The 24,177-nt window shown below is 44.6% G+C and overlaps 1 protein-coding gene across 1 annotated transcript in view; it reads right to left on the reverse strand.

The window, feature by feature from the left end:
- PRKAR1B (protein kinase cAMP-dependent type I regulatory subunit beta) overlaps positions 1-24,177 on the reverse strand; it is a 116,918-nt gene that overhangs the window by 24,675 nt on the left and 68,066 nt on the right. The window contains exons 8-9 of the mRNA XM_054995620.1: positions 13,340-13,400; positions 7,041-7,162 (exon numbers count right to left, since the gene is read on the reverse strand). Of these exons, the coding sequence (XP_054851595.1) occupies positions 7,041-7,162; positions 13,340-13,400 (183 nt within the window). The remainder of the gene's footprint in view (positions 1-7,040; positions 7,163-13,339; positions 13,401-24,177) is intronic.

Here is a 24,177-nt window from a genome sequence, read left to right on the forward strand (position 1 = left end):
AACAGATTATCAAGTGTGATAGCCCAGTGTGCCGAAGGCAGGCAGACACCATTAACCCCTACCCAAGAAGGGCAGCCGGAAGTTCTCAGGCTCAGTCTGGCCGAGTGTGTGCCAAAGGGGTCTTTTGAGGGTTAAAATGTCAAGCAGGTGAGAGTAGCAGGCACAGTCGGACCAGCCTCTTTCTCTCTCTCTTCCTTCCTTCTTATTTTGAGAAAAGGTCTGACCTTGCAGATTCAATGTGAATTTTTGGAATCGCACTGAAGTCTCGAGCAGTGATTAGCTAAACAGAGCTGCATGCCACAAAGTAGGTATGGTTACCAACCTCCAGGTGGGCCTTTGAGATCTCCCGGAATTACAACCCATCTCCAGAATACAAAGATCAGTTCCCCTGGAGGAAACGGCAGCTTTGAAGCATGGACTTTATGGTATCACATCTCTGCTGAGCTGCTTTCCTTCCCCAAATTCTACCCTCTTAGGTTCTGCACCAAAATCTCCTGACATTTCCTAAGATGGAATTGGCAACCCCAAGGGGAGGGCAAACAGAAAGAAGATTTTCTGGCTGCCTTCGGCTTTGCTGCAGTGATATTGAGGGTCTTTGGCTCAGATTTTGGCTGCTCTGTTCAGATTTTACATGGAGGAGGAGCAGCTTAGGCAGAAAGGCCTCAGGAAGATGGAACAGAAGCAACGGACCGACAAGATTTGAGCTGAGAGTCAGCCTTCTGTAGGCAGAAGAAGGTGTCTGAAGAAGGCAGCTGTGACTCTCGAAAGCTTACACTCTGAACATCTTGTTAGTCTCTAAGGTGCCGCTGGATTCAAATCCTGCTGTTCTACTGCAGACCATCATGGCTACCCACCTAAAACGATCCAGAAAAAACAGGCAGAGGAAAGTGATGTGCTGAGGAAAGGTTGAGGGGGAATGGGTTAGAATGAATGAGTGTTCAGAGAAAGGAGGCACAGAGGGAAAGGCTAGATGGAAGGGTCTGCAAGAGGAGGGAAAACTAGAAAACAGTGCAGAATCTAGAGGCATTTATGTCCAGGAGCGCAGAGAGCCAGGAAAGTTGAAAGGCATATATTGATTTGAAATAACTGATCCAAAACTCAGATGGAGGCTTTTGCTAAATTCAAGTGCCTCTGCAGGGCACCTTCAGTTTGCAATGTTTTGTGTCATGCTCTTATTACTCCAGTGGGTGAGCAAGCCTGGGCAACGCATGGAAAGGGTGGCAATAGCTGATGTGAAATAAGTTGGCCATGCTCTCTTACTTTCCCTTTTTAATTGCATCCTGCTCCCATTCCCTCCCCTCCCCCCTTCCTGATTGCAAGCTATATTGTTTGGTTTCCCATCAACAGTATGGCATGGGCCCAACTGCTAATCCAGCATGGTGAAGCGCTCGACATGCAACCATTATCAGGGGGGCTCTCGAGGCATACTTTGAGGAGTTCCGTGACATCGCTGCATACCATATATGGTGGTTGCTGATGATAACTCGAGCCAAAGGATCTGATATGGGGGAAGCGTGGGAGCAGAGAGAACAAGAACGGCTTGCCACAGCTGTGGGCTTTAGCATTCTCGGGCAGCTGAATCAGACCTCTTCCTTCCTAAGTTCTGTGCCCCTGAGTCAGCCTAGGAGGTCCTGAGAAGAACTTCCTTACTTAGGAAGCGTCTGTAGAGAACTTCCCACAGGGCCAGCTCAACACCTTATCCTTATGAGTGGGAAGATGTCGTGATAAGCTTAGAGCACACTTGGGACCATGTTCTACTCTATTTACACTGGCTCAAATCACAATTATGCTAACTATGCCCCCCAGCGAGGTCTGAGCTGACAAACCATGGTTTGCAACTGGTAAGCAATCCAGAATCAAAAACCATTGCTTGCAACGCGATTGCAAACTATAGTTTGTGCTAACCACGGTTCGGCATGACTAGATGGGGTTGGGGTCATCACTTTATGTCAAGAGGGTGCCCTGTTATGGAGCTGGGACTGAACTTAGAATGGGGGGGGGCAGGAAAGAAAGCAGACGAGCTGCTCCAGACTATAGTTTGCCTCTTGCATGTTTGGAAGCTCAAGCCATGATTCGGGTCCTAAACAGAGGTTACCAGAAAATATGGTTTGAAGTCTTGACTGAATTTAGTTGCTTCAACGTCCTCTTTCTGTTTGTTCTGCTTTTGTATGGGCAGTAATAAAGATTGACTGACCGACTCCTTTTGTTGCTTATATGGGAAAAAGGAAAGGGTCCTACTTAGGAGCAATTTGGGAAGACGGGGCAACCTGCACTCCAAATCTGGAATGTCATAAAATATTTATTTTGATGTATCCTTCTTTCAAAGAGCTCAGGCCAGCATGCATAGTTCTGTTCCCCAGTTCCCCATCCATTCATCCTCACTACAGCCCTGCAAGGTAGATTAGGCTGCATGAGGATGAGGGTTCTCCAGGATCACTCTAAAAGTAGGGATTTATACCTCCTTCCCACAATCTAAGCCCAATGCCCTGATAGGCTACATTGTCTGCCAGAGAATGGAGGCGATGAACACGTAGGGAGATAGCTATTATGTGACTTCGCACTGTGTCAAGATTCCGCCCATTTTCCAATCATGATGTACAAAAAGTTGCTTCATAGAAGAATGGGTAAATTAGCAAAAACCTACTGAAATATACAGCCAGGCTTGGAAGATAAATGCTTAGAAAATAATAATAGCGCACACAGACAAAAAGTTTGCTTTAGATGAAATCTGACAGGCAAAATCTCCTGAGCGTTGTGTATACTACAGCGTGAGTTTTATAATATGACAGCAAATTTGTTTTTTGGGAACTGTGCATCTGTTGTGAGGTTCACTTGCCAAAATCTAATTCTTTACGGCAACAATCGTTGCATGCCGCTTAAAGGTTTGCACCTCCGTGCCAGGACTCTCCAACAGGATAATTCCATGACCTTGAAATCCAGCAGATGCATTCCACATCTGCCCCGTCTGGGAAAGCCTGAGGTTGTTGTGTGAAAAGCTGGGTGGGAAACAAGAGCCAACCAATGTCTGAAGACAGAGAAAATGATGGGAGGTTAGGGTAGACTGGAAAGCCGTTACTTTTCTTTCATCTGTTATTCCGGCTTGCTGGCAAAGAAATCAGATCTCCTGGTTGTTTTTGGAATGACAAACATTCTAAAATGCTGGCTGAAATTGTGTATACTAACAGTAATGATAAAATAATTAAAAATCATAATCTGACATCAATTTTCATAGAGAGATTTGGAACATTCAAGCCATTAACTTGTTGCAATTTTTCCAACAACGCTATCAGGTAGGCCAGTTTCTTTTATTTAGGAAATGTCTAACTCACATTTCAACTAGGAAGGTTTTAAAGAAAGGAATTAAAATGGCTCAAGCCAGCGACAGCTACCATCGCACTAGTGTTTTCAACTTCCAGGTAGGGCATGGAATTAAAACTCCTAACTGTAGATCTCAGTTCCCCTGGAGGAAACAGCTTCAGAGGGTGGACTCAATGGTACACCACAGGCTATAGGAGTAACAGATGCCCTAGAGCAGGGGTCCCCAACCCCTGGGCCGCAGACTGGTACCAGTCCGTGACCTGTTAGCAACTGGGCCGCACAGGGGGTGAATGGCTGGATTAAAGTCAAAGGGGAATATCCTGAGATTGCCACAAAAGCACTGACAATCCTGCTTCCATTTCCAACATCCTCCCTTTGTGAAGCAGGGTTTTCTGCAGTGACAGCAACCAAAATGAGATTACGGAGTAGACTGGACATAAGCAACACACTTTGGGTGTCACTGTCTCCTATCACCCCTAGACGGGACTGTCTAGTTGCAAGAAAACAAGCGCAGGGCTCCCACTGATTCTACATTGTGGTGAGTTGTATAATTATTTCATTATATATTATAACGTAATAATAGAAATAAAGTACACAATCGCATCATCCTGAAACCATCCCTGGTTTCCACAAAACCATTTCCCGGTTTCGTGGAAAAATTGTCTTCCATGAAACCGGTCCCTGGTGCCAAAAAGGTTGGGAGCCGCTGCCCTGGAGTGACACCACATCCCAACTGAGCTGCCAGCTGCCCCGCCTCCTGCCCCCACCAGCCTCCACTGCCCTCACCACTCATCTGGCCTGTCCAGGAAAACATCATCATCATCATCATCATCATCGCCGCTCAGTTCTCGTGGCCCTCTTATGTGCCCAGGATAATGCCAATGACAATCAGCATTTTGTGGTAATGAAGGAATTTTCCTCCAGGCCAGATTGTTCAGGAATCCTGGAGGGTTTTTCCTTCCTTGAGCCAGAGTCACTGGGGGAGGGGGATTGCTGTGAATTTCCTGTTGTGTGGGGTTGGATTAAATGACCATTGGGATCCCTTATAGCTCTTTTGTTGTTGTTGTTAAAACAGAAGCCATTGGCTAGTACAGCTTGGAGGAAAGGCCTTGCCAAGCCCAAATATCAAGCTCTGTGCATGAGCCAATCTGGTCCCTCGCAGCATCCTAAAGAAAACTAAAATAGGGCACACCTTTGTACCGCACTACTTGCCCCAGGTGTGGCAATTTCAGACACTTGGGAGGAAGTAAAGAAAGAATTATTGACCAATACTTGGGTTAGAAAATGTAATCTGTGAAATGTCCTTGAGTAAGACGTGGTCAAATTCCTCCCTCCTGAATTCGAAGGGATGTGTGCGTCTTTACTTCGCCCCTCCGTGCCTTTTCCACCCTCTGCTCCTAACTCCTGTGGCTATCAGAAATGGCAGGCTGCAGCGGAAACTCTTATTTCTCCCTTAGCATCAAAGGGGTACGTGCCAGTGAAAAGAATATTGCCATCAGCCCAAACTGAAGCTTTGTTTCTTCCTGCTGTTTTGCTGGTGGCTCCCCCAAACCACCACCCTTCTCAGAACTATTTCCAACATCGCATCACCGCAGGATAACAACTGAGCAACGATACAAGTTAAACAGAAGGCGACGTCTATGTTGAGCCCAATTAATAACGTTTACTTGATTCCTAAACGCATTCGGTTTTGTTTTCTCCCCTTTGTATTTCATTCTGCTTGGAAACAGCTGGGGTGGTGGATATCAAGACGAGAGGGAGGGAAGCACTCCTCCAGGATTTCAGCAGAGAGTGTTAAATTCTCCAGATATGTTATGGCTATAAATTCCCTGTGAAATGAGGTTTTAAATTGCAGCCTCAAACTGATGAGAACTGAGCGGAACTGAAGAATCAGCCGGCATATGTACATGGGAAACACAAATTAGTCTAATGGTGATTTTTCTCTTCATGGGGGAATCCTGGGAATTGTGGTCTGGTTGGAGATGACCACTCAAAAAGTCTGTTTTTGGCAACTTGCGTTACTACAGTTCCCAAGATTCACCAGGGAAGCTGTGATTTGACCGTTCAAGAGGTATGAAACAGAAGACATTTATAGATATATATTGTGAATGCAATTTGTACAGAGCAATTGCAGGGAAATACAGAAAGCTTCTGTATCAGCCTTCCCAGGGTCCAAGATCCATGCATGGTGATGGCCTTAACGGAAATTTAAGTACCTGGTACCCACAGGAGGGGTCAACATGGAGCCAACACAGAACATGGCAGAACATGCAAAGGCATATGTGGTCATTCCATGACAGTGCAAAACAAACTTAAGATGAAAAAGGAAAATCATAATATGCCCCACCATGACTAAGGTTGCCAACTTACCAGTAGGGCCTGGAGATCTCCCAGAATAGCAACTGATCCCCAGACTACAGAGGTCAGTTCCCCTGGAGAAATCTAGAGTGTCGACTCCAAGGTATTATACCCCACTGAGTTCCTTCCCTTCCCCAAACATCACCCTTCCCAGGATCCACTTCTAAATCTCCAGGAATTTTCCAATCCTGAGTGGGCAACCCTAATCAACACTATGCAACAGCTTCTCACAATGATATAAAAACAAAAGGCAAAGACTGGAAAACAGAAGTAGTCCATCATGTGTGGGATTCTGCACAATTTTCCCACTGTGATGATACAACCCATGACAACCTTACAGTTCTTTGGCCTTTTACATTGACTAAAGGAAATCAGAAGAAAGGAAGGTAGCATGTTCTAGCCCAATCTCGACAGCTCTTGGAAGCTAAGCAGGGTCAGTGCTTGGATGGGGGACCACCAAGGAGGACTCTGCAGAGGAAGTCAATAGCAAACCACCTCTGCTTCTCACTTGCCTTGAAAGCCTCTTGCTGGGGTCACCATAAATCGGATGCAACTTGACAGCACATGTGTTTGTATTTACATAATGGGAACCACTGCATTCGCCATGTGGCTTGTGGGGAATTGGCTATACCCGGACAATCAACACACTCCAGACAGAAGAAATCCTATGGAAGCAACCAGCAGAAAGTAATGCTGCAATCTCTCCCCACCTGCCCCCCTCCCCAAAGCAGTAGCTTTCAAACTGTCTTCCCAGGAAATGGGATTCCTCGGAAGCTTATCAGGGATTCTTCAACGATGAGATCAGTTGCGGTGGATAAGCTTCCCTTAAAGTTATCTTGGCCACCCTTACAGATCCTCCCCTGCAGAATGTAACCATGGAGTGCAAAGATGGAGGCGTTCTCAGATATTTTACATGGTGAGGAACAACAGGTCTGGTCAGTCACACACACAAACGCCCTAGAACATCTTTTCCAACATAAAATTTTCCCCTTGCCGTGTCTGAGGTTCTCCAACAGGCAAACCGATGTGGCTGGTGTTTCCTGAAGGGAGAAAGTCTGAAAAATGCTGCTCTAAAGTACAGGCTGCTGAATTTCAAAGTCTTGTAAAACACGTTCTAATGCATTGACCCTAGAGGCAGCTTGGAGCCTGGAACCTAACCAAGGGTACCCTTCCTTTTTTCCCCTTAGCCACAGCTTCAGAGGCAGCTTACTACCAACGTCCCAAAAGAACACAAAGAACAATAAATGTATACTATAACAGCAACAACCCTCATCCCACTCAAAAACCCTCCAAACAAACCCAAGGCAATTTCATTCACATTGTCGTTTGTTGGCAAACACTTGGTGTTCGAAGGTCAGTCTTACCTCCGTGATGATGAAAAAGTCATCTCCAGGTTCACCTTGCACCACGATTTTTTCTCCATCTTCAAACTGTACCGGTTCTAGGGCATCTGCGACGGTCAATCGTTCCCATTTGTCCAGTGATTCTTTTTAAAGAGAATAATCAGCACAGTAAGGATTTCAGTGCATCTATCCAAAGGCTCTCTTCACCCCAACAACTATATTTATTTATTAATTGAAGTATTTCTTCTTACCTGCCTTTCCCCACCAATACAAGGTCAAGGTGGCTTATTATAAACAAGCTCAAGAAAATAGAGAAGAACAACTTTCAAACCACACGCATACTATTAAAATGTAAACATAGTTCAGGCTGCACTCTTGAGCATGCCCACTACGAACTAAGTCCCATTGAACTCAGTAGGATGTATTTATTAGTAAACATGGCTAGGATTGCACTATCCATCTAGAAAGGAGTCACTTCAAATGTTTTTGTGGATTGGCTTTATAAAACTCTGCAATCCTGTGTGTATCCTTAATAGAGGCAGGCATGAACCAAAATATGAACTGAAGTTCATCACAAACTGGGCTGGTTTGTGATTCGCGAACTGGAGGTTCATGGGAGCTCGTTTTTCACAAACCATGACGAATTTTAGCCTGGTTCGTTTGGTTCATCACTGCAGACAGCCTGGCACTGATCAATCAGTTTCCTAGGCAACAGGGGGATGGGCGCTCCGCAGACCTTCTGCTGACCCGGAAATGATGTTTTCTTTAACTGGTTCGTGAACCGGGTCAAGTTCATGAAAGTTTGTGGTTTGTGAACGTGGTGAACCACAAACTGCGTAGTTTGGAATTTTCCCAGTTCATGCCCCTCTCTAATCCTTAACCATTAAATTGCAAAGCAAATTGTCTGCAAAGGGATTTACCATGAAGAAATTTTATTTTTTAAGTTTGTGTGGTCCAAATCCCAAAGCACAATAATAGATATAAAATGCATATTCTATTAGAATTTGTAATTGCCAAGCTTTGTATTTTTAAATGTAATTTTATAGCATTCAGATAATTCCCTCCACTACCACCCCCAGTTGCTCTTTGCTTCCTAGGTAGGACAAAATCACTTTAAAGGAAACCAGAATGAAAGCAGGGGAACATTAAAGAGTACAATTTTTGCACTGCTAATCATGGGGGGAAAGAAGCAATTAAAAAAGACCAATAGCAATGCATCAAGCACAATAATACATAATAGAAATGCAGACTTTTGCTCTGATACTGGGGACTGAGATCTTCATGGCAGCCTATCTGCTTGTTAGACATGCAAAATAATTTGAGATGTTTCCATTAAGCATTGACTATAATACAGCAGATTACAGTTCCAGAAGGGTAGCCCTGTTTGTCTCTTATATCGAAATAAGGTGCTCAATGGCACCTTATCCCACCATGAGTGCTTGTGAATCTGATCTTACTTCTTCTGACTGGTCTGTTTTGTGAAGCCCTTATGTCAGAAAAAAAATCTCTGTTAGTATTTAAGATGCCTCAAGGTTGCTAAATTGCCCTGTATTCAAAAATCATTTTTTAAAAATCCTAGAGACATTTAAAGATTCAGTGCCATGAGTTCTAGTTCTCCAGCAATGCTTCCTTGTTCAGGGCTTCCTGTCCCTGATAAATCCACGTTTTGTCTTGTGTGTCTGGAGACGCCTCATTAAAGTGAGCTGATAGAAAGAATGTGCAAGAGAAGGACATTAAATGTAGGGAAAAGCCATGCTGCACAACAAATTTCTATACAAAATGGAAACCATTTCTGGACTTTCTGTCAAATAATTAATTGTTATTAACAAAGCTTCCATATCAAATGGTTATTAATTTGGACTTATAATTCTTCTTGGTCAAGACTTATTTAAATAATTCATAGGAACCTCTCTGAATACTTACTTTATGGACTTTAGTCTACCCTTTCTTCAGAAAACAGTTATCAAATGTATGGTTGTTAATGGCTTTTGCACATCATCCTAGTTGTTACTGTTATTGTCCTTGTTCATGTTCTTGTTATTATCATGTTATGAATTTATTATTATATTAATAAGAGTTTATTAAAACCTCAAAAAATGTGTAGGATTTTTGCTCGGAACACTATATATTTATTAATACTGAACCAGAACAATAAGAGAGCATCTTGATCGGTGTGAACTAATGCATAATACCTGCATGTTATGCTGAGGAGTTGGGAAGTGGCATGCAATAGCTCCCAAAATCAAGTTTAGATGTGTGCCCCGAAAAGCAGAGTAAATTTACAAGTAGTCGCACTTCAGAAAGTCTGAGAACCACTGACTTCACACGATTATGGAAGTCCACATCTAAAGAACTTTACCCTTTGGATGTGATTTAAAAGGTTTAATTGAGACAATTATATCTCAACAGCACAGGTGCAGGGGACTTTCAAAACACTTGCTATAATTTTCCATAATTGGCACTCTTCATTTATGATTGGAAATAAGCAGCAAAGAAGGCACTTTGCCAGTCCTAAACATTTCATAAGTACATGGATTGATATTCCAAGCCTTCTACTAAGCCCTGAAAGTTCTAAAACTGTCCTTTCTTTTTTCAAGATCTGTTAAGAAATTCAAGTGCATTTTCTCAGCCTCCTTTTGCCCCTCCCTTAAGGAGGCCTGGTAACCAGTGGGAGTCTGGGGGCAGGGAAATGGGGAGGGGCACTGTTGGTGACAACATGATGTCACTTCTGTGGAAAACACTGAAGTGTCATCATGCCCATCTAGGGAGACCTGGCAACACTGCCCCGAAGATATTGAGCACAGGGTAGCATGGTAGAAGAACTTCTCCCAGTATGTGATTGAGCGGGCGGTGGTGGAACAGCTGCAGGTCTTCCTGAAGGATTCTTCCATCCTGGACCCATTCCAATCCAGCTTCCACCCAGGTCATGGGACGGAGACGGTGCTGGTCACCCTCACAGACAAGCTTCCCAGGCATCTGGATCGAGGCAGATCGGCACTGCTGGTTCTGTTGGATCTTTCCACAGCGTTCAAAATGGTTCATAGGAACTCCTGACCCACCGCCTTGCCGATGTGGGGATTTGAGAGACTGCCTTGCAGTGGCTTGTCTCCTTTCTCTGCGGTTGGGGACAGAGGGTGGCGCTCGGGGAGAGCTTATGCACACGCCAGCTGGTGGTGAGCAGCATCGCACAAGGGACGATACTCTCCCCTTTGTTAATCAACCTTTATATGCGCCCCCTTGCCCATTTGGTGCAAAGTTTCAGATTGGGTTATCACCAATAGGTGGATGACACCTAGTTGTATCTGTTGATGAGCGGCCGGCCTGACTCTGCCCCAGATGTCCGAGTGAGAGCTTTGGAGGTCATAGCTGGATAGGTAAAACAGAGCTGGCTGAAGTTGAACCTGGCAAAGACAGAGGTCCTGTACTTGGGCCGGTCTCCAGCCAGAGGAGCTATGAAATCATCTGACCTTCCTACAAACACAGTCACTGGAATGTTATTAACTGTGGCCCCACTCTCCCCTCTTTTGTTTACATTAGGATTGGGGAAATTGGAGGGGGCTACCATCTGAGATGCTGATCGCATATGTATCATTGTCTTTGGATTTTAAATGTATTTAAATGTTTTAAGGGTGTATCAAGTACATTATTGAACCCCGAGATGTTGACCGCACATGTTTTAGGGTTTTGGATTTTTAAATGTTCTAAATGTTTTAATGAGTATCAAGCATTTTATTGTACCCCACCCTGAGCCTGCTCGTGGGGAGGGAGGGCTAAAAATCAAATAAATAAATAAATATGTAAAGACCTATGCAACAGTGAGCAAGAGCTAGTGGTATAACCAGCTTCAAAGACTGAAGATGTAAGGTAGAGTCAGAACGGAAGGGTAAAGAGCCAAGGAAGAGAAAGGGATTTGGGACAGATACACGTTCAGGGAAGCCAAGTTAGAAGAAAACACTTTTTTGGCATTCCAACCATGCATATCAGGAATGTGTGCCACCCATGTGTGTGTGTGCATGCATGCAAAGGGGCTTTCAAGGCAAGAGAGAAGCAAAGGTGGTTTGCCAGTGCGTTCTTCTGCAAAGTCTTCCTTGGTGGTCACCCATCCAATTACTAACCCTTCTGAGCTTCTGAGATCTGACAGGATCGGGCTATACCATGCCACCTTCCTGTGCTGCTCATGATCCCCTGAATATGTGCTACCTCTTCCTGCTTCCAGGGTCTTCTGAAAGGCCAGAGCCTTGAAAAGATCCAAGAAGCAGAAATGATCTCAGAAGCCAGTGAGGCCATGCTCTCATGAGACTTTCCTAGGCAAGTCCAGCCTAGGAAAGCTACGCAAGATAGTTTTCGTATCTTCAAACTGCGAGCGCACACACACACACACACACACACGTTTTGGTGGGGCTGTGCTGACTGGTGCTTTTTTGTTACTGTTGTGGAAATAAAAAGCCACAAAATCCATGTTTGAGGAATGCCAGAGGACAGAATAAAAGAAACCAGGAGAAGAAAAATAATGGATTTGTCTCAGCCCACTCAAGTTTGTTGCACTCCCATTAAAGGCTAATGAGAATCCCTTTCGGCTGAAGAAAATAATTTCTCACCTGTCAGCTGGAAAACTGATTGCTCATGGCACATCCCTATCTTTCCACACTCCCTGCCTTTCCGGCTGCCCACATGAGAAATGAGTGCAAGGATTGGGGGAGGGGGGAATATCCACTCAAATCTTCCAGGAAGGGCTGAACTTATAGAAAACTCCCCTGTGTGTGCGAGGCTGAAGAGGAAAATCTGACTTTTCTCTTTCCACACCTTACTTCTCGGCAAGTGGGCGACTGAGTTGCTGCTATGAGCTCTTATATGCAGAGTTTTCGTCCTGTCATGGATGGCTGCAGATGTGTCTACAGCAGAAATCCCCAGCATGGCGCCTATGGATGCCATGGTGCCCAACTTTATTGGCACCCACAAAGTTTTTTTAGAAAGTGGGTAGGCCCAGGTGGGTCTCCTGCCCAGCAGGGCTTCTGATTGTCCACTTAAGATCTGATCAGCCACGCAGGTCAAAATAACTTTGCTTTAGTGGCAGCTGCCACCACAGTGTTTGTTTTATTCTCTCTTACACTTCTTTCTCAGTGTTATTTTCTCCGTGTATTCTCCCTTACACTTGGGCTTCCTCTGTATGTGTGTGGCTCTGCCTCCTATGGCAGCCATTTTATGGTTGGTTCTGCCTCCTCTGGCAGCCATTTTGTGGCTGCGCCCACTACCCTGTGTCAGAATTCCAAAGGTGTCACAGGCTTTAAAAAGTTGGGGACTCTGGTCCACAGCATGTTCACCCCCTATGTCAGCCTGTCAACACAACCAGGGACTTTAGACCAGCTTTAAGTTACCAACCTGACAGGGCTGTTGTGAGGAGATAGGCTGTTTCCATACAGCTTACCTTGTTGTGGAAAATAGCGAAATCTCACGCGAAATCACGCGAGAAGATGCTGTTATCGCGTCTTCTTGTGCAATAACAGCGTTTTCTCGCGTGATAACAGCATCTTCTCGTGAGATTTCGCGTGAGATTTCGCTATTTTCCACAACAAGGTAAGCTGTGTGGAAACGGCCATGATGTGCCACAATACTGGTCATATGTGGGAGACTCCACACCCGTCAAAGCCAGTGCTATGACAGCTCCCACCCAAGGCTGGTTAGAGCTCTTGTTCTGTAAATGCCCACCATGGATCAAATTAATCCAAGGAGCCCAGATACAAAACAGGAATTGACGTCTGTGGGCAAGCACTGGAGGAGAAGGATTACCTCAGCAGGGATTCTGGATTGTGCTCCAAGTGGTTTCTCATCCACTAATTCTGCTTTACCAGCTCAGCAGTTATGATTTTGGTGATCCAACTTGCTATCATGGGAGAGCATGCTACCTGCAACACTGCTGATATAAGTGGCCACCATTTTGTGTAAATAGGGCATGGGGCGTGTTTGCCAGCACAGCAAACACACACCCTTAAAACACTGGTCTCCTTATTGCACATACTAAAGCTAGAAATTATGCCCATCACCCTGTTCGCACAAAATGGTGACCTCGTATATCAAGAGAATCATGTCTAGTGCAATCTCCCCTTACACACAGTCCGATCGCCAAATCTTTAATGTTTGAACAGGGCTGTTGTCCCCACACTCTCCAGTCTCACCTACTCTACTGCACAAAACATTATTAAAGTGTCATCTTAAATGAATTATATTCTTTATCAGTTGGCATTAAATACATTCTCTTGACATTTGATGTTGCTGTTCACCTACGATATCAGCGCAAACAATGAAAAATAAAAAACACCTACCCAAAATGGAGACCTTGCTGAGGAATTCTTCATACATCTTCCGTTTTCTTAATGTACTTCCCTGAGTAAGAAAGACAGAAAAGGTAGAAAGTTAAGGACATCAGAAGTGCCACACTGGATTTAGAATAAAGGCCCACATAGCGTATGTAGTGGGTACAACAGTTCAAGTGATTTCCAATAACTCTTTTATTAACAGGAACATCGCCACCCAAAGCATAAACATCAAAACAGCAGTTACAGAACGCTCAACTCCCCTCCTGAACACGCCCACACTTAAACTCAACCAATAGCAAACACCCGGTATCCAGAAACCCTATTCGCTAGTTCATTAGTCTGTAGGGGAATCCTGACTGGTCAGCTCAACAACATGGCCAATCGGAATGTAGCTGTACAGAACCTTGCTATGAAAGCCTTTTTGCTTGAAGCTCCCAGTACGCTACAGCCCACATAGCTGAACACTCCTGCCTCAACTCTTCTTGGGCAGGGACTGTGGCATAATGGTAGATCACCTGCTTGGCATGCAGAAGGTCCCAGGTTCAATTCCTGGCATCTCCAGTTGAAAGAATCAGGTGGTAGGTGATGTGAAGGACCTTTGGCTGAGATCCTGGATTGCTTCTGCCAGTCAGAATAAATAAGACTGACTTTGGTAGACCAATCATCTGACACAGCAGAAGGCAACTTCATGTGTTCAGGTGTGTCTCCCAGAGTGGCCAACCACAATGTGCCTGAGGACTCCACAGAGGTACACACTCCCTGTCTCCAAAGAGTTACCAGCCTCCAATGAGGGTGGGGATCCCCCACTCCCAGCCTCCGCCTCTTGCCTCCTCTCACCTGGCTGGCAGTGGGTTGGGAGGTGTAGGAACAGGGCTGGAAACTTCGAAGCACACACATGCGCTCCCATGTGGCACTGGGAATTATCTCATTCCCAGCATGATGTAGTTGCGTTCTGGAATTCGAGCTTAAGGACCCACCAGCGTACGCCCCCTCCCAAATGAGGTACTTTCCCTCTAAACATGGATGTTTCACGTAACTATCATGGCTAATAGTCCCTTGTACACCTGTCCTCCATAAAAGGGTCAACATTCTCAACCATTTCTCCTCATGCGCTGATGTCCAAGAGCTATCCACTCTAGCCAGTTTGGTGTAGTGGTTAGGAGTGGCAGGAATGTTGTTGTTGTTATGTTTCCACATGCTGCTGCCTGAGATGCTGTCTGGAGATCAACTGCAGTTCCAAGAGATCTCCAAGCCCCATTAGGAGTTTGACAATCTTAAGAGGGAGCAGTGACAGAGCAGGCAGCTTGACTGAAGGAAGATGACAAAGCATATGAGAATTTTTATAACTCGATTGGTCCTCCACCATCACTTGACATCCCAAGCCAGGGAGATCATGGACTGCTAAGTCAAACTCCTGCCTGGAATGGTCTATGGTTACCTCCTCTGAACGCAGCATCTGATCCACAATGGTCCTGGGTTCAAGACGTGAAGCCCTACCCTATCCAGGTCTCCCTATCCCAATGCAATACTTTATCCTTCACACTCTTACTCCAAGCTGCACAACATATTTCTACATCCCGCTTCTGCAGGTTTTCTTTTGGATTCCATACGTCCAACTCCCCCCACCCCTCTGAAACCGCACCACAGCTGAAGCAAACAGCCTCAGGAGTTTTTACATACTCTACCTCCATCAAGTATACCCCTGAGAAGGAAAGAGGTGGAGATCTAGTGAATCTCTAGCAAGACAACCCTAGCTTTCACATAACACAATGACACCCCCCCCACTAGGGTTTTAAAACACGTCCTTTTCCAGCAATGAAGGTAAGATGCAGAACAGCCTATCAATCACTTAATTAAACCACCCTGTTATCTCCTTACATTTAGGCAAGTTTGTAATTAAAATGGGAGGAAGTCATTCAAGTGATGCAAAGCACTATATCTGGTCCAGGCAAAGTCTTCAGACACCTGTCAAGAAACAGAACTCATTGCCGAGATTCCAAGCCTTGCAGAGGAACCACCATATGATGTTGCTGACAGTCCAACACAGAATGCAATATTATCTATGCAAAGTAAAGCCCTCCAGCAACCTTAAGTGAGGCTGCAAAAGGAAAATGATGATAAATACTGGTCCCAGTCTAGAAGACCCCACGCGTTGTGTGGAAATACATGCACATAACAAAAACTAGACAATTGTTCCTATCCACTATTTTCACTGGAAATGAAGCCCCCATGCCCACCAAGTCTGCTTCACTGAAACGGGGAAACTCTGAGGGCACGCGCACACATGCACTGAACTTCCCACTAGGGTTAACAACAACAACAACAACAACAACAATGACATTCGATATATATACCACCCTTCAGGACAACTTAAAACTCACAGAGAGTGGTTTACAGAGTGTGTTGTTATTATCTTCACAGGGTGGGGCTGAGAGAGCTCTGAGAGAGCTGTGACTGACCCAAGGTCACCCAGCTGGCTTCAAGTGGAGGAGTGGGGAATCAAACCCGGTTCTCCAGATCAGAGTCCCGCACTCTAAACCACTACACCAAACTGGCTTTCTAGGTTGGGAACTTTAGGTTGGAAAATTCCTGGATATTTGGGGGTGGAGCCTGGTGGGGGTTTGTGGGGGGGGAGGGACCTCAGAGGGGTATAATGCCATAGAGTCCACACTCCTAAGCAGCCAGTTTCTCCAACTGATCTCTAGCCTGGAAATAAGCCATCATTTTGGGAGATCGACAGGGCACACCTGGAGGTTGGCAACCCCACCCCTCCTCCCACTCTTCCCTTCTAGCAGCTGGGAACCAACCTAATAGCTCCCCAAGTCCTGCTATGTGCAGCTCAGCGTAAAAGCTTTCAAGGTCTGTAATCAATGCTTTAATCGATTCATCACACCGATTAGCCAGTTTAAGCTTTGCAGTCTCAATGCCGAAAAATCACTCCCCTCTGTTTTCCCCTCCAAAAGCTCCACACACCTGCCAGCCCCCATTTGTAAGGTCCGGGACTTAGCAGAGGGATGACATGTTAATCTTTCCAAGGATCAGGGGAAGCAGAAGAAACACTTCTTCTCATGTGCTGGGTGGAGAAGCCCTAAACAAACATTTTTAGGTATTTGATTTTTTTTTTGCAAGGGGGTGGAGGGGGAGGCACTTGTTTTCCTGACAAGGAAAGGAAGCTGATAAGCTTGGAGGGAAGTTGAGAGTGATTATAAAGAGCAGGCAAAGGGCATAGGGTCCTGTGTTGAATCTGCATCAAACGGGGGAAGGAAAAGCTGTAAAAAAAGGAACTTCAAGGTGCCCAATGGCCAATCAGAAATTGTATAATCTATCCCCAGTCTTTGGGGAGAGGATTCTCAATTCTATGCAACTCTCCATATGCCCAAAATTCGTATCAGTTTAAATGTCATGACTCCCCCACCCCCGCACCAAAAAAAAAAAATCAAGAATTCTGTAGTTCGGCAAGGATGAGAATCCTCTGTGAACGATCCTCAGCTCCCGTCCAAGGACTAGAGACCCCGGAGTTCCTGGAATGACAACTGGAAATCTGCAGTGTAGCCAAACCATTTTTCCACCTAGCCCCATACCATCCACTCTGACAGGCAGTGACTCTCTGAGACTTCAGGCAGATGCGACCTCCAATTGTTTGAAGTGGTCTGAACCTTACTCGTGCCAAGCAGATGTTTTTCCGGAGAATGACAGCAAAACTCTGCTCCGAGAGTCTCTTGGGAGTTTGCTATGATCTTTCCTGGCCTGGGGTAACCCTTCTCTGACCTCCCCATCTGATGAACCTGGCTCCCTCTCCAGGAGGAGGACTGAGCCTTGGAAATGCTAGACACTGAAACAACAAAGCCTCGCCAGAGCCTGACAGCTCAGCACGGGACAAAGAATGAAAGAACGGACCAACACACAGGGATATAGATGACCAGGCAGGTGTCAGCTTTGCAGAGGGCTAGAATACACCGTGGTGGATGGCATGAGTTGCTATTCCGATATAACTGTGGGTGCAGAAGAATTTTAAGAAGCACTCTTCAGAAACCAGGCAGAGCAACACAACCACAGCTTGAAATAGTTGAGGGAAGCTAGACCTGAAACACAAGAATGTAGGCTGGCAGGAAGGAGAAAAGGGGGGGGAAAGCCCTTCAGTATGGGCAGGAAAAGAGTTGTATATATCTCGATTTCAACATAATGCCCAGAATTACGAGTCAATCAGTGAAATCCTAAGTAGATTCGCTCCAGTCTAAGCCAACTGAAATCAATGAGCTTAGATTGGCGTAACTCTGCTTAGGATTTCTCTGAATATCGGTGAGGATTAGTGGCTTAGAACCCTGTAATATAGATTTGTTTTCTCTGTGCAGTTATGATACCAAAGAGAATGAGTCTGGAAGGAATTTCAGGCCCATTTGTGTGATTGCTCCTCCTGCTTTCCCTACATGGGCATCACAAGCTAAAGAGTTGCTTTTCAGTTTCCAGCAAACCACGCAATATCTGAACCAGCCAACGACGCTTTATGCTTGCCCTGAAGTCCAGGGCAGAAAGCTCCAGTTGTTTGCAACCCATGATTACAGGAAATGTGCAAACTTTATTTTGCTGGCTCAGTTGCTTGTAAAACAAAAAAAGGAGTAAATAATTAACTAGATGCATGGTGGTGGCAGAGGCAGTGGCAGTGGCGGTGGGGAGCTTGTGCAAGTGACCACTGAAAAATATTTTATTAGTAAATATTTTTATCGACATGTTAAAATCCACTCAGGACCATAGCCAGTGGAGGCAGCATCCCACATTGGAAACCATGACTTGCTCTTACTAAGATATGATGCAGTAGCTTCAATGGAAAAGAGTCCAGTAGCACCTTTAAGACTAACCAACTTTACTGTAGCATAAGATTTCGAGAATCACAGTTCTCTTTGTCAGATGCATGATGCTTCATCAGTAGCTTCAATGGACAGCTTGTTTTTAGAACAGCAAAAAGATCAATGGCAGGAAACATACACAAACACCCAAGTAACAATTCCAGGTGGATACCTGTTTCAGTAAACAAAACGGGAGTTCTGTGGCATCTTAAAGACGAACAGAATTTATTCCATCATAAGCTTGCACAAGTCACATGATCAGCTGCCTGGAGAGTATAAACAGTGGTGCTCCGAACCACACTCACCTGAGCCACTTGGCTCCCTGTCCACCCCAGATGCCCCCTGGCTCAGAGTGGATTCTTCAAGATCACTTTACCATTCTGAGATAACCCCATATACAGGTGTGGAATTCACTGCCAGTGGGTGTAATGATGGACATTTTTCAAAGGGGATTGGGCACATTCATGGAGGAGAGAGATCCATCAATGGTATCTAGACATGATGACCAAAGGGAACTTTTATACGTAGAGGCAATGTGTACATGTGTGCTATCAAGTCACACTTGACTTAGCAAGGGAATTTCAAGGCAAGTGAGGAGCAGAGGTGATTTGCCATTGTATTCCTCTGAACAGCAACCCTGGACTTCCTTGGTTGTCTCCCGCCCAAGTACTAACCAGGGCCAACTTTGCTTGGCTTTCGAGATCTGGCTATACCATGCCACCTTCCCTCCTATCTAAAGGCAATACATCTCTGAATACCAGCCCAGGGAGGCAGCACAGAGGGAAGGCCCAGGCCTCTGTGCCCTGTTTGTTAGTCCTCCAGGGCAACTACTTGGCCACTGTGTGAGAAAGGATACTGGAATAGATGGACCATTGGTCTGACCCAGCAGGGATGTTCTTATGAGAAAGCATGACAGGTTGCTTAAAGGGACTAAGCAGAAACTTAAGGATGTTTTTTATTTAAAGAAAGATGATGATGATGTAGTAAAAACTTCTGGACTTATTCAACCAACACAACAATGAGACCAACAATCCACGGGCCCTAAAATAGCACACAGACATCTGAACCTGGTCAGAGGGTTATTTCTTTCTTACAGTTATTTCTCCACCTTTCTTCCGCAAAGTAATTGAAAGCAGCACGCATAAAGTTCCCGGGAGGTCTCCTATTGAGGCACAGACCAGATTCAGGAGGTCTCCTCATGGTATAAACTTATTTTTAAAAAACATCTTAGAGCTTCTTACTTGGCATTTACATCACTGAGATTCGAAACAATGCCAACTGAGTTACTTTTAGGCTGGTACTCCAAAAATCCAAAGGAGCAATGCATTGGTTTATGCCAGGGGTGGCCAAACTGCAGCTTGGCAGCCGCATGCGGTTCTTCTAGACATATTGTGCGGCTCCCTTAGGTCTCTGAGTATCGCCATGGTTGTACAGTTTTTTTAATTTAGTTTATTTCCTTCCTTCCCTCCCTTCTCTTCTTTCCTTCTTTCTTTCCATGTCTTTCCCTCCCTTTCCTTTTCTTTCCATTCTTTAATATTTTCAATAAAAATGTTGAGGTTGCCAGGTCCGACTCAGAAAATACCTGGGGACTTTGGAGGTAAAGCCTATCAAGGATGTGATATCATTTTCGTCAAAGGTCAGGTGATGGCTCTTCCCAAGCTCCACCCCTTCCAATTATGTCACTTCCACCATACTGCTCCAAAATCCCACCCCTTCCTGTGATGTCACTATCACGGCACTCCCCCAAACCCGCCTCTTCCTCTGAAGTTACTTCAATGCTTACTGTCTTGCGGCTCTCAAACATCTGACGTTTATTCTATGTGGCTCCTACATTAAGCAAGTTTGGCCACCCCTGGTTTATGTGGTAGATCAGTAGAGGACCTTCTTCGTTATGTTCTTGCTTGTCCCTTGTATACAGAACCCAGAAAGAAATTCCTGTCCAGGACCCTAAATAACACACACTCCCTCTCTGACTCCGACAAATTAGTTTAGCTGTTATCTGACACTGATGCCTCCGTATTCTATAAAGTGGCTCTTTTTTGTCTTGGCCGCTAGAAAAATAAGAGCAGTTTCTAAGACAGCATCTCAGTAAATCCAGGTCTTGCTTGTGTTTTAGAATTCTTTTAAATTTAATGGTTGTAATTTGTATATATGTTTTTGTTTTGTAAAGGCCAATGGCCATATACAATAAATTTACCTACCTACCTACCTACCTAGATCCAGGCCTGCTTAGTTTCCTCATCAGTGGATGTATCATGTGCTTTTCTATCAAACTCTGGTTATAGAAGTGTGTGTCTGTTTGAAGAGATCACCGCAGTTTGTTTCTCTGAAGCCCGACATGGAAATGTGGCTTTCTTTATAGTAAAGAAGGTTAGCCATGACCCTTAATGCACAGGTGTATCGTAAATAGGATACTTCTGAAAACCTGTTTTGGTGGGAAAACAATAGAAAGGAACTTCAAAAGTAAGAGGTTTAATACTAACAATGATTCATTTTTGGAAACCTGTATCTGTTGGGAATTTAGAGAGGAACAAAATATCTGAGGCCATAAATGTTCCGTGCAGAACTGGAATGCCTGAAAAAAAGATTTACAGACTGCAAAATGAGCCCACGGTTTTGCAATGTGATATGGCATCTGAAAAATAAAAGCTGATGCCATTTCGATTAGTCTCCACAAACACACCATCACACAACCAGCCAGGGATATGACAGGCTCAATCTTTGTGGCTCTGATGTTCTTGCACCTGTGATCTTGTGCTCCAAATGAACGTGTCATTGCCAGAAAAAAAGAAGAAAGAAAAATCCTGACTAATAGAACGGAGTTCAGAAGTATGGCTAAAATATTTCACTATGATTTATACAGGAGAATGAACATTTAAAACTTCAGGGCTTTGGAAGGTTTGTGCTTGCGTGTGTTTTTATCTCACTCCAAGCCAGATAGCAGTCAAAAAACATTTTCAACCGACAGAGCAACCAATGAAAAGTCTTCAGAAATATTTTGGGAGGTAAAATAGAGGAATGATATACATTAAAGGACTCATATCACTGGACAGGATCAAAACAGGAGAGAAAAAGTCCACCTGTCACCAAGCTCTTGGGTTTCCAAGCAAACGGGCAATAAATTAATTGCTTAAAGGACTGGACAGAATTACTCTTGTGTGGAGGGAACACAGCCATATTGCCCATTCATTGTCACAGCTGAACAGATGCTGCTAACAGAACATATGGGGGGGAAGCTACAGACAAAGTTATTTCCAAAGAAATCCACATATACAGCCCATCCACAGGGGGATGCTGCTTGAAACTTGCTCATAGCTGATGGGAGTTAAAATGCGCCGCATGCAGGTTTATCGTTTCTGAACAGTTCATATGTTGAGAACATATACCACCGCTTGGCTGCTGGTTTGTTTCTTGCTTCACGGGTTTCGTTTCCCTACTTTGCAACTTTGGGTCTTTCATATTTGAAGAAGCACCTTATATCCGCTGGCGTAGCAGTGTATCGGCTCGGTGACGTTCTATCTGTCATGTTTTCATGGATCTCCCCTCCCCATTTTAGCCTGAGAACTGTTCCTTTACTCCTACACTCAGCTTCCTGTTGCTGAACCAGTTTCTAGTCTGCAAAAGGAACCATCCTCTACCCAGTGACCACCAAGGTCACTCAGCAGCATTTGGCAAAGGCTCTATCTACCACTCCATTGAACAAAGTTAAAATATTAATACCTTGTCTTTTCTTTTGGCTCAAGCTGGAAGCCTTCCTATCAAGTAGGCTGGACCCAGCACACTATAGAATCTATCAGTTAACCCGTATTCATATGCTTATTAAGACTCTCTAGGGACATGAGAGCCAGTTTGGTGTAGTGGTTAAGAGTAGAGATGGGCATGAACCGAAATACGAACCAAAATTAAGCATGAACCAGGCCGGTTCGTGCTTCACGAACCATGGTTCGTCAGATCCCATTTCTGACAAACCACCATAAACTTTAGGCTGGTTCGTTTTGGTTCTATTTTTATTTATTATTTATTTATTTAATTAATTACATTTTTAGACCGCCCTCCCCGTCAGACGGGGCTTTTTGGTTCGTCACTGCAGACAGCCTGGTGCCAATCAATCAGTTTCCTAGGCAACAGGGGATGGACTTCCTGCAGACCTTCTGCTGACCCGGAAGTGACCTTCTGCTGACCCAGAAGTGATGATTTTCTGACCTGCATGTGCCATTTTCACGAACCAAATGAACCGGTTCGCGAACCAGGGGCAGGTTCATGAAAGTTCGTGGTTCGTGAAATTTGACGAACCACGAACCACACGGTTTGGTTTTTTTCTGGTTCGTGCCCATCTCTAGTTAAGAGTGGCAGGACTCTAATCTGGAGAACTGGGTTTGATTCCCCACTCCTCCGCTTTAAGCTGGCTGGTTGACCTTGGATCAATCACAGCTTTCTCTCAGCCCCACCCACCTCACAGGTTGATTGTGATGAGGATAATAATAACATACTTTGTAAACTTCTCTGAGTGTGGCATTAAGTTGTTCTAAAGAGCGGTACGTAAATCAAATGTTGTTATTATTCTTCCTCGGGAGGACTTATTCCTCTGTATGCTTCATAATTCTGTCTTTAATAATATAACAGTTTCCACCAATTTACTCAGAACAGACATTAAGGTAACTTAATTATTTATTTACTTACTTGATATGCTGCCTTTCCACCCAAACAGGGTCCCCAAGGAGGCAGATATCAAAGTATTAAAATATTTAAAACATTACCACAACATTAAAGGATAACTTGTCTGTAATTTTGGGGGTCCCTTTGCTATTTTTTGATCCTTCAGTAAGGAGGTTGATTTCAGTGACAAGTTACCTTTTTTTGGTAAGGAGAGCATCAATTTCTCACCTGAGTTCTTGTAGAACCTTCAGGTGAACATAGTGCTGTCAGCCTCCATGTGGGACCCAGAGATCTACTGGAACTATAACTGGCCTCCAGACAACAGAGATCAATTCCTCTGGAGGAAATGGCACCTTCAGACAACAGATTTCATAGCTTCAGATCCACGCTGAGGTCCCTCCCCAAGACTCCACCCCCAAATCTCCAGGAATTTCCGAACCCAGAGTTGGCAACTCTAGGTGTATATCATCCAGATCTATCAGCTTCACTAGTTCGTCACCCCCAGCAGATTGGTCTCCAGTCACATATACCATTTAAATGAGGGTGAAGTGGGACAAGGTAGTGAAAAGTGGCTTTTAAAAGGCCTCGAAATGTGTGAAAACCCTCTCCCTGAGGCCTTAAGCTACTGCTAACTTCAACAATCCTCCACTGAAAGAAAGAAATCATAAGCATATCAGAGTTCTGAAAAGGAATGCTGAGGAAAACTTACAGGGCTGATCTATCCCATTTGTTGGCTCCACGAAGGTATCAAGGGACTCCATCAACTTCCAAAGCATACGCCAAACCACCTACTCCACTTTCTCACTTTCCAGTTCTGCTCATCCAATTTACTTTCCCTCTTTGTTTTTCTCTCTCTCCAGGTTTTTTTCATTTCCCCTGCCCACTCTACCACCCACCACCTTTAAAAAAAAAAAACCCTTCTGTAATTGTGCTAGCAGGAGCTCTTTGGTTGGTTCCTAAAACAGCCCCACCTTAAATTAAGAATCCCAACCAATGACGACTAAAAGAATGGGAGAGTCAAGCTCAGGTTGCAGGTAAAAGGCCATCTCTGGCAGGTATACAGCTGGCTTGAGGTCTCCAACTGGAGGTCTGTCTAATCCATGTGTAAGACCAATATTGAATTATGCCTCAAATGTACATTCTTTGCCGTGTACAAAACACAGAAACACCTCCAAAAGTCTCTGAAACAATGCCTACTGATTGCAAAAGCAAGGCTTCAAAAGACTCCACAATAAAATGAATTCCAGCTCTGTTGGTTTTGAACTACTTTCTTTAAAAAAAAAAAACAAAAAGAAGAAGAAACACAGGGCTGAAAGTTTCAGTCAGAACAGTAAGAGGGATTCT

Source organism: Eublepharis macularius, chromosome 12 (assembly GCF_028583425.1).
Source record: "Eublepharis macularius isolate TG4126 chromosome 12, MPM_Emac_v1.0, whole genome shotgun sequence".
In the NCBI taxonomy this organism is placed as follows: domain Eukaryota; kingdom Metazoa; phylum Chordata; class Lepidosauria; order Squamata; family Eublepharidae; genus Eublepharis; species Eublepharis macularius.